This window comes from Trachypithecus francoisi, unplaced genomic scaffold (genome assembly GCF_009764315.1).
Source record: "Trachypithecus francoisi isolate TF-2019V2 unplaced genomic scaffold, Tfra_2.0 Lachesis_group13, whole genome shotgun sequence".
Lineage (NCBI taxonomy): Eukaryota > Metazoa > Chordata > Mammalia > Primates > Cercopithecidae > Trachypithecus > Trachypithecus francoisi.
Genome location: NW_022681458.1, coordinates 63,801,556 through 63,811,777, shown reverse-complemented (window position 1 = coordinate 63,811,777; position 10,222 = coordinate 63,801,556). Strand labels below are relative to the sequence as shown.

Sequence of the window (10,222 nt, the reverse complement as noted above, 5' to 3'; positions counted from 1 at the left end):
ATGTTCTCTAGTGATGGGATTCTGTAGTTACAGAAGACCGTGGTGTCAGTCAGAGCCCTGGGAGGTAGGGTCTGGTGCATTAGTCTGTTTACACTCTGCTGATAAAGACATACCTGAGACTGGGCAATTTACAAAAGAACGAGGTTTATTGGGCTTTCAGTTCCACATGGCTAGGGAGGCCTCACAATCATGGCAGAAGGCAAGAAGTAGCAAGTCACAATCTTACGCAGCAGGCAAAGAGAGAGTTTGTGCAGAGAAACTCCTATTTTGAAAACCATCAGATGTCATGAGACCCATTCACTATCATGAAACAGCACAGGAAAGACCCACCTTCATGACTCAGTCATCCCCACTGGGTCCCTCCCACAACACATGGGAATTATGGGAGCTGCAAGGTGAAATTTGGGTGGGAACTCAGAGCCAAACCATATCAGATTTACCTGAAGAATATTTAATGACAGAATGACTTAAAGTGGTGAGTGCAGAGTTCAGGGAACCCCCAAAGGAAGGCAAAGCAGCTCAGAGCTAGTAATAGAAGGAACCAATACCTTTTCTGGGCCAGAAGCAGCAAGGGAGGAAGCTGTGTTCCTAGGGCCCTCTGAGAGCTCTAGTCATGGAGAGGGAAGTGTGGATGCAATGACAGCCAGGGTAGGGGTGGGCAAGAAGATGGGGTGAGCATAGATACTTCATTTCTTCTGGCTCTCACTTTCTTGCTGTGAGCCAAAGCCCTCTGGAAGCCAGCGGGCAAGGGATGAAATGAAGCATGTGTGAATGAGGGCAGCCTGCATGACCCACATGTGAACGTGTCTCATATCAAATATTATGTTTAATTTAATTATGTACAATTGAGGTAGAATAAAAGAAAAAAAAGGACAAGTGGAAAAGAAAGAGTAGCATAGTACATTTACAGCAGTTGGAAATTATACATTTTGCATAAGAGGTAATCAGGATATAGACTAAGCAGTGCTTACAAAGGTATTCCAAACAAAACTAATGTGCAAACAAAATAGAAGGTATCTCTTCCACTTTCTCTCATGCATTTAATAGTTTAGTTATCATCCAATAAAAATTTAAGACATGGCCACCAGGTGCGGTGGCTCATGCTTGTAATCCCAGCACTTTGGGAGGCCGAAGCGGGTGGATCATGAGGTCAGGAAATCAAGACCATCCTGGCTAACACGGTGAAACCCCATCTCTACTAGAAATACAAAAAATAAGCCAGGTGTGGTGGCCGGCGCCTGTAGTCCCAGTTACTCGGGAGGCTGAGGCAGAAGAATGGCATGAAGTCAGGAGGCGGAACTTGCAGTGAGCTGAGATTGTGCCACTGTACTTCCAGCCTGGGTGACAGAGCAAAACTCCGTCTCAAAAAAATAAATAAATAAATAAATTAAGCCACATATGTCATAGTATTAAATTTCGTAATAGCCAAGATAAAAAGGACAAAGAAACAAGTGAAATTAGTTTTAACAGTTTATTTAACCCAATATAACCCAAATATTATGCTAACATATAATGATATAAAATTATTAATAGTCTACCTTCTTTTTTTCATATTGTCTACAAAGTCTGATGTGTATTTTACATTTACAGCACATCTGAACTTGGATGCCAAATTTTCATCAGAAATACTTGATCTGTATTTAGATTTCATAAAATTTATAGTTGAAAAAGTAGATTCACAAATCCAAGATGTTCTAAATATACTTAGTTTTCCATTAACTGAACTGAATATTGATGTGTTTAGTCCATTTTCTGTTGCTATAACAATACCTGAGACTAGGTAATTTATACAGAAAAGAGGTTTATTTAGTTTACAGCTCTGAACTCTGGGAAGTCCAAGATTGGGCAGCCACATCATATGAAGGCCTCGTGCTGCTTCACAGCGTGGCAGAAAAGTGGAAGGCCATGGGAGCATGTGTGTAAAGGGCAAAACTCAAGGGGTGGCCCCGCCTTATAACAACCCGCGCTAGTGTTAACTAACCCAGTCTCTTGAGAAGGCGACTTGAATCCCTCTTAATGACCTAATCACCTTTTACAGGCCCCACCTCCCAATACTGCCACACTAGGGACCAAATTTCCAACACATGAATTCTGGAGGACACGTGAGGTAGATTAGAGCCTTGTCTCTGAATGATCTCTAGACCGTGCATGATGTTTAAATTAATTAAAATGAAATAATGTTAAAAATTCAGTTCTCTAGTCTCCCTACCCGCCTTTGAGGTGATCAGTAACCACATTTGGCTAGTGACCACCATAATGGAAGAGCAGGTCTAGATCATTAGTTACCAAGGCGTGCTTCCCATTCCCTATCCCTACCCCCAGACCAGCAGCATTAGCATCACTTAGAAACTTGTTAGAAATACAAATTGTGAGTCGGGTGAGGTGGTTCACTCCTGTAATCCCAGCACTTTGGGAGGCCAAGGCGAGTGGATCCTTTGAGCTCAGGAGTTTGTGACTAGCCCTGGCAACATGGCGAAAACCCATCTCTACCGAACACATAAAAATTAGCTAGGTGTGGTGGTGTGCACCTGTACTCTCAGCTACGCAGGAGGCTACAGTGGGAGGACTGTTTGAGCCCAGGAGGTCCAGGCTGCAATAAGCCTCATGATAGCACTACTGCACTCCAGCCTAGGCTACAGAATGAGACCTTTTCTCAAAAAAAAAAAAGAAAAAGAAAAAGAAACAAAGAAATGCAAATAGCAACTCAGACACTCTGGGTGTGGGCCCAGTCATCTGGTTTAAACAAGTCCTCCAGGTGATTCTGATGTACATTAAAGTTTGGGAACCACTTGGTCTATCTAGAAATGGACCAGCACTCTGTCTCTCTGCCTTTTTGCTCAACCGTCACTCATAGTGTTGTTCTCATCTTCAGGGTAGAAGCTGGCACCGGCTAGGAGGACTTCTGCATTCTACCCTTAGGAAGGCTGGGTGCTGGGGAGAGGTGACAGATTGGACAAGCAGTTTTCCTTTTTTAAAGGCTATGACACAACATTGCAAACATCCTTTTGCTCAGATTCCACTGAGTAGAGCTAAACGGCCCTACCCTGTTTCTGAGGCTGGAAATTGTAGATTAGTTGGTTGATCATGTGCTGAGTGAAAACTTGTGGAGGTGAGGTGGTGGAGGAAGTTGTTCTGTTCCTCAGAGGAAAAAGCAGAGAATGGATACTGAAGGCAGTTTGCGGTTTCACTGCAATAGGTGGGCACAGTTTGATTTATTTTGCAACCTAGAGCTTCACCTTGATTTTATTATTTCATAATCTCTGATCTTCACTGGCATACTGGGTTGCTCGGAAAAGGGGAAGACATGAAATGTGGATGCATATAATACCTGAGGAAGCCTCAAAGGTGCTGTGAAATATGTCTAACGTGAAAGGTGCCAGAGAGAACTTGAGTCACCAAGATCAGCCTCTGACCAACTTCCTTTAACGCAGAGAAGGCTGTGTGTGGTTCATTGTGTGGGAGGCAGAATTTAGCCCTAGGTGTAAGTGTTCAAAGGACAAGTATGATTATCCTAAACCTACTCTACAAAAATAGTAACCATTAACGTTTTGGTCTGTCTACCTACCTAGATTATAAATATAAAAAAGAAATGGGATTATGCTTTTGTGTGGTTTTGCAGTCTGCCTTTTCCCTATACCTTATAGCACAAATACCTTCCATATCAATAAATACATGTCTGATTGTTAACAAATTTCTGTCATGGGATATTTCAATAGCTTTCACTTTCTGATTTATAATTAACACTAGTGAACATGTATATACATTTCTACCCACAACAGCATATTGAAATGGCATCGTTGTTTGGGGTAAATACCCGGGGTTCGTCGTCTCACACTGAGAAGATTAGCGACAGGGACACACACGGAGTGGGTTAAGGAGTGGAAAGTTTACCAGGCAGAAGAAAGGAGAGAGGAGAGCAGCTCTCTCTCTTGTGAGAGAAGGGTGTCTGAAAATGGGAAAAAGGCTGGCCTGTGGTGGACCTCGGCAGCTTTCATAGGCAGGCTTGAGCAGAGGTGTCTGATTTACGCAGGGCCCACAGGTTGGATTGACCAAGTGTAATGTTTACAGAGCACATAGGGAAAGCTGGTCACCCCACCCTAATCTTATTATGCAAATGGGCTTTCCACTTGGCCAGGCCATCTTGTCTGCTTCTTACTGTACATATGGCTGGCAAAAAGAGAAGATAGAGCCGCCATTTTGAACATGCCTAGTCCCAGGTAGTGTATTACTATGGGCACAACTGCTGGCATTCACCCGTGCAAGCTTCCAGCTTGCTTGTCTATATCTGCAGCTCGATTTTACAGGCTGCTCTTTGTTAGAAAGGAAACTTGTTTTGGGGCTGCTTTTCATTGAAGGAAAACCTTACCAAGGACTCCTGTACCCTCACTATCTGCCTAAGTAATTTTTTCTTAACTTCTATATTAATATGAGCAGCTGTTTCCTGCATCCTGACCACCTCCAGGGTTATCCTTTTTTTTTTTTTTTTTGAGACAGGGTCTTGCTCTGTCACCCAGGCCGGAGTTAAGTGTCATGATTACGCCTCACTGCAGCCTTGAACACCTGGCCTCAAGTGATCCTCCTGCTTTATCCTCCCAAGTAACTGAGACTATAGGAGTGCATCACTGTGTCCCTCTAATTAAAAAAAAACTTTTTTGTAGAGATGGGGTCTGGCTATGTTACTCAGGCTGGTCTTGAACTCCTGGTTCATCATCCTTTTTAATCTCTGCAAATCTAATAAGCAAATTTATAAACTTAAACAAACATGGTTAATTCTGGTTGAAATTTCCATGTTTTTGACAATCATCTTACGGGTTCTTAAACTGTATTCCTATGCCACAGAAACTAGACACAGGTGTTTTGCTGCTCAGATCCGTAAACTGGGTAAAACAATAATATCTTTTCTCACTTAGCCAAAATATTATAGCATTCCTCTCTTTGAAGCTTTTCCTATACATTTTTCTTAAACATTTGCTATATTTTGCTGCTTATTCTAGAATCTCGTCTAAGGTAACAAAGATATATTTTTGTAACATGATATTACATAAAGATATATTTTAACTTTAATAATATCAATAATTTATTGCTTTCTTTCTTTTTTGACCCTCATCCTCCGACTCTCAAATTGTTTTTAATGAGTACCTTGACTTCAAGGAAATAAACAGGTTTGGAAGTTGCTAACCCCAGAGACGTAGGGCACCAAGGTTAAAGAGAGGGGAAGGCTCTGGACTCCAAAGTGCTTGGATTTGAATCCCAGCTGTGGTTCAACCAGCTGCATGATCTTGGATAAGTTACTGAACCTATCCCAGCCTCAGTTTCTTCATATGTAAAATGGGATAATAGAACCTGTACTGGCCGGGCGCGGTGGCTCAAGCCTGTAATCCCAGCACTTTGGGAGGCCGAGATGGGCGGATCATGAGGTCAGGAGTTCGAGACCATCCTGGCTAATACAGTGAAACCCCGTCTCTACTAAAAAATACAAAAAACTAGCCGGGCGACGAGGCGGGCGCCTGTAGTCCCAGCTACTCGGGAGGCTGAGACAGGAGAATGGCGTGAACCTGGGAGGCGGAGCTTGCAGTGAGCTGAGATCCGGCCACTGCACTCCAGCCTGGGCGGCAAAGCAAGACTCCGTCTCAAAAAAAAAAAAAAAAAAAAATAGAACCTGTACTATAAAGTGGTCGTGATGGCTAAATCAAAAGATGAGTAGGACACTGTCACACTTCACAAAATAATCATTAGCTGCTATTATTATTCCTTTATTGAGGAGGAATTGTTACTAGCTCATTACTCTCAGCATTTAAATAACGTATTATATTTTGCTTATTGTTTTTACTGTCTTGAGATCATGTGCTGTTTTTTTTCTTATTACCAGGACATTGAGTTTTCTACTCAACTTTTTTCTGGTAGCAGCTCCCAATTGGTCTTTCAAAAGCAGTGCCCCAGAAATACCCCTCTGCAGTACCTTTCTGTTATGTGTAGTGGGGGTAGGGCCTGTTCCTGGGCCTGAGATGTTCTCATGTATACTCTTAGCTCCTGTCTCTGAGAAACACTTCAGAATAACTCAGAACACCTGACTTTTTAAAAACTCTCAGATAATTTGTAATTGCAACCGACACTGAATATCAAATAATTATACAAAGCTAATTCTTGATGGCCTGAATAGAAACACCGCATAGTGTACTACCTAGATGGTAATTATTTTCATAATATTGGGAACTTCATATTCTTATTTTCTATTTGTTACAATTCTTCAAGTACCTTCAAAACAGCTGATTCAAGAAACCTGTTCAATGTTCTGAGGGCAGAAATGGGAAGTGGAGCTTTTTCAGGCTTGGATAGGAATCTGCTTCTTCCCCTTTAAAAAAGAATCCTTGAATTTGCTTGAGAAATGACATGCACAGTAAAAGTGAAGTTAGAGATCAGATGGCAACCAGCTTCCAATGCTGAATATCTAATTCCTGTGAACCGGCCTTACTCTCTGAAAACTGTGGCCATTTTCATGGGTTTCACTTGGCCTTATTTTATCATGGCTGCATCCTCTGTATTTGTTGAGGCTTCTCAACGGGCTGAGAGTAGGATGCCTTCATTTCTCGCAGTTCTGCTTTCAATGCTAATTCATCCAGAATTACTGGGGATATTATTACTTTCGTCATTGAAATGTTTAGTGTCAGATTAAAAACCTCATCAAACGTCAGTGTCCTTGATTTCACTCACATGACTCAGAGCATCATCCCGGGGATCCCTCAGACTCTGGGAATGTTAAGGTGGTGATGACATGTGCGCAGGGAGGGAGGATTCAGTCGGATGTTCAGTACCTGGAGGCTGAACTTTGGCATCAGAAGGGATCTGGCCATGGACAAGCTATTTAATCTCCCTATTTTTCGACTCTTTAGTGACAATACCCACTTCATGCATTGTTGTGCGTGTTAAGCTGATCTACTTAGAATGATGAGTTTAGCACAGTATCTGGCACATGATAATTGTTCTATAAGCACTAGTAATTATCATTACTAATATTCACAGTAGACACAATTCTAGAGACACTGAAAATACTCTTGCCGCACACTTTACATATTGAGACAGTAATAGTTCTCTGGTGGCATTTTTTTTCCTCAAGAGTTGAATAATTTAATTTATTCAGCTATTTAATAATACTAATCATGTAGTCTTTAAGACTGAATGTTCACTCAGTATTACATTAATAGGAAGAAAATGGAAATATTTTCATAACAGTTCTTAATGCTAATTACTATATATGTCTGAAGTCATATCATTCACTCAATTTCCATGGTATCTGTCATAATAATACTTTAGAAAGTGAAATAGTAATAATAATGACAACAGCATCTACTTTTGCAGTTGAATCTGAATGAATATGGAGTTCGAGAGAATGTCTGTCCAATTCAGGTTGTCACTGTTAAATATTTCACAGGTTGTGAGTTGCCAACCTTTGCTGAACTTAAACACTTTAGAATAAAATGCATTTCAGGCTGCAGTATAACCTACTGGCTTGTTACCAGTGAGAGAGAGAGAGAGAGAGTCAATTTTTAAAAATACTTTTTGTTTTAAGATAATTATAGATTCACAGGAAGTTGCCCAAAAATGTACAGGGAGGTACTGTGTACATTTCACTGCTTCCCCCAAGGTAACCTTACAAAACTATAGTAGAATATCAAAACCCTGACAGAGACATTAGTACAATCCACAGAGCTTATTCAAATATGTAAATATTTTCTCCCCATCTGTAACTGGTCTTTTCATCCTCTTCATGGGATCTTTTTTTTTTTTCAATTTTATAACTTTATTTGATGTATTTGATGATCAGCAATTAGTTCTCATCCACATTGACGGTCTGTAGATTTTTGAAAGTGGTAACAGGTACATAGGTAACCAAAGTATAGAGCTTATTCGGTGAATCTTCATCCTCATTACGTTTTCTGGACAGCCGCACACGCATGCGGTATGGAACATTCCTGACTCCTTTAGCCCAAACTGCTTTGTTCAGCCTGGTGTCTATGCGCACATCTGGAGTTCCCATTTCCTTAACTGCAAATTTACGAATTGCTTTCAGAGCACGGGGTGCACGCTTCTTGAAGCCAACTCCATGGATTCGCTTGTGGATGTTGATGGTGTATTCCCTGGTCACCACCTCGTTGATGGCAGAACGGCCCTTTTTCTTCTCGCCACCCTTCTTTGCGGGAGCCATTCTGCCGGGTCCAAGTTCATGGGATCTTTTGTAGAGCAAAGGTTTTTAATTTCAGTAAGGTCCAATTTATCAGTTTTTCCTTTTATGATCTAGGGTGATATTTCTCAAAGGCTGTTCCAGACAGTACCTTACCTGCTTTTGGATCATTTGTAGTACCTATTACAAAACCCATTTGCTTGGGCCCAACACCAAACACTCTGAATCAGATTCAAGGAATGGGGTCTGGTAGTCATGTAAGAAGCTCCCTAAAACCTGGGAACCACTGACTCAGAGAGATTGGCCTTGGGTCCTTTTTCTTCTTGTTCTGCCTTGTCTATGACTCATCCCACGCACTCTTACCGCCTTATAAAATATGTTTGGATAACTTCTAAATTTATCTTCTTAACCTCTGTGATGAGCTCCAGAATAGCTACTTTGCCGGATACTCTTCTGTTATACAAAGAACATATTTAATAAATGAGTTGTTTGTTAGGTATTACTTTTCTGGACCCCTCTGAACAATGTGTAGTAGAATATATAGAATAGGAACCTTCCCAATGAATGTTTATAAAGTGTCAAAGAGGCAAGACATTGGTCCTGATGCATTGATTACTTAATTATAGAATACTTTGGCAGAGGGATTGAGTTACATATATATATAATCTTGGGGTTAATTATTTTTTTGTGGTCTTATTTGTATCTCTTCTTCCTTTCATTAAAACAGATAATTTTATACAATTTCTCTTTTTTTTTTTTCTTTTGAGTCAGAGTCTTGCCGTGTCACCCAGGCTGGAGTGCAGTGGTGCGATCTTGGCTCACTGCAACCTCTGCCTCCTGGGTTCAAGCGATTCTGCTGCCTCAGCCTCCCAAGTAGCTGGGACTACAGGCACGTGCCACCACACCCGGCTAACTTTTTGTATTTTTAGTAGAGATGGGGTTTCACCATGTTAGCCAGGATGGTCTCAATCTCCTGACCTTGTGATCCGCCTGCCTCATCCTCCCAAAGTGCTGGGATTACAGACGTGAGCCACTGCTCCCGGCATTTTATACAATTTCTATTTGGAAAAAGATGTACAGTGCTTGATAAGTATCAATATGCCTATGGCTTTACAATCTAATTTTTAGATGGTTTGGTTCCTCTTTTTAAGATTTTTCAGTATTTTTCATTAGCATAAAGAATTATTCCTTGGGTGTCTTTAATGAAAAATGACCTTTTCATAGCTGAATATTTTATTTGATGTTGGAATGTAATCAGAACATTTATGAAAATGTCAATTTTTGTTTTATTTTTACATTAGATTCAGGAGGCACATGTGCAGGCTTGTTATATGAGTTCAGTTTTTAAATATCTCAATTTTATATCACTTGTTTTAACAAGTTAGACTTTTTGTTTTACAAGTTGTAATCTCATTTTATATGTTCTCTGCAATCATTGCTTCTGTTTAATGCTTGTTTCTAGTTGCTACAGTCTCTTAAAACTTAAATTATCCCTTTAAGATGATAGAACATGCTTATGCTAAAGGTAGCAGCTAAAATGATGATGAAATACTCCTATATGTTAATCCTGAAAAAAAAATTATAAGTTTAGTGAGTAGTGCTTAATGATGTTTTTGTCTTAGTTCAATTAATTAGAGTTCAGTAGCCAAGAAAAGAAAGCTAATTTTGCCTTGGTTGTAAAATTTGGATTTCACTTTTTACTATAGTAGAGTGGTCAAAGAACAGTGATAGCTTTGGCTCCCAATGTTCATCCTATAATTATAATATGCTACTCTATCATGATATCATCTTTCTGCACTTGCAGCCCTTCTGGGAGAGTCTGATGTCAGACAGGGTTGGTTTCTGTGTGGGCCTACTATCCCTGCTGACAGGGAACTTGGTCACCCAGCCAGTCTCTACTAACTTCAGATGGCCATACCACCAGCATGTGCTGTGGCAGATACCAGGGGATCCAGTGACAGTGTGATTGGCTTATGTAAACAGAGACATATTCTCAAGTAAGTGGTCTCCAAAGACTGAGGCTGGTAGGAATATATTAAGTAT

At 40.6% G+C, this 10,222-nt stretch overlaps 1 protein-coding gene across 1 annotated transcript; it reads right to left on the bottom strand.

Moving 5' to 3' along the window:
• Nucleotides 1-7,773: 7,773 nt before the first annotated feature.
• Nucleotides 7,774-8,214, bottom strand: LOC117094798 (60S ribosomal protein L31-like). The gene has a single exon (XM_033231019.1). It carries the CDS (start codon nt 8,201-8,203, stop codon nt 7,826-7,828), a length of 378 nt encoding a protein of 125 aa, XP_033086910.1. The 5' UTR covers nt 8,204-8,214; the 3' UTR covers nt 7,774-7,825.
• Nucleotides 8,215-10,222: the final 2,008 nt, after the last annotated feature.

What these genes read in the sequence shown, in the direction of transcription:
- LOC117094798 (XM_033231019.1), bottom strand. Translation starts at nt 8,203, where the DNA reads ATGGCTCCCGCAAAGAAGGGTGGCGAGAAGAAAAAGGGCCGTTCTGCC.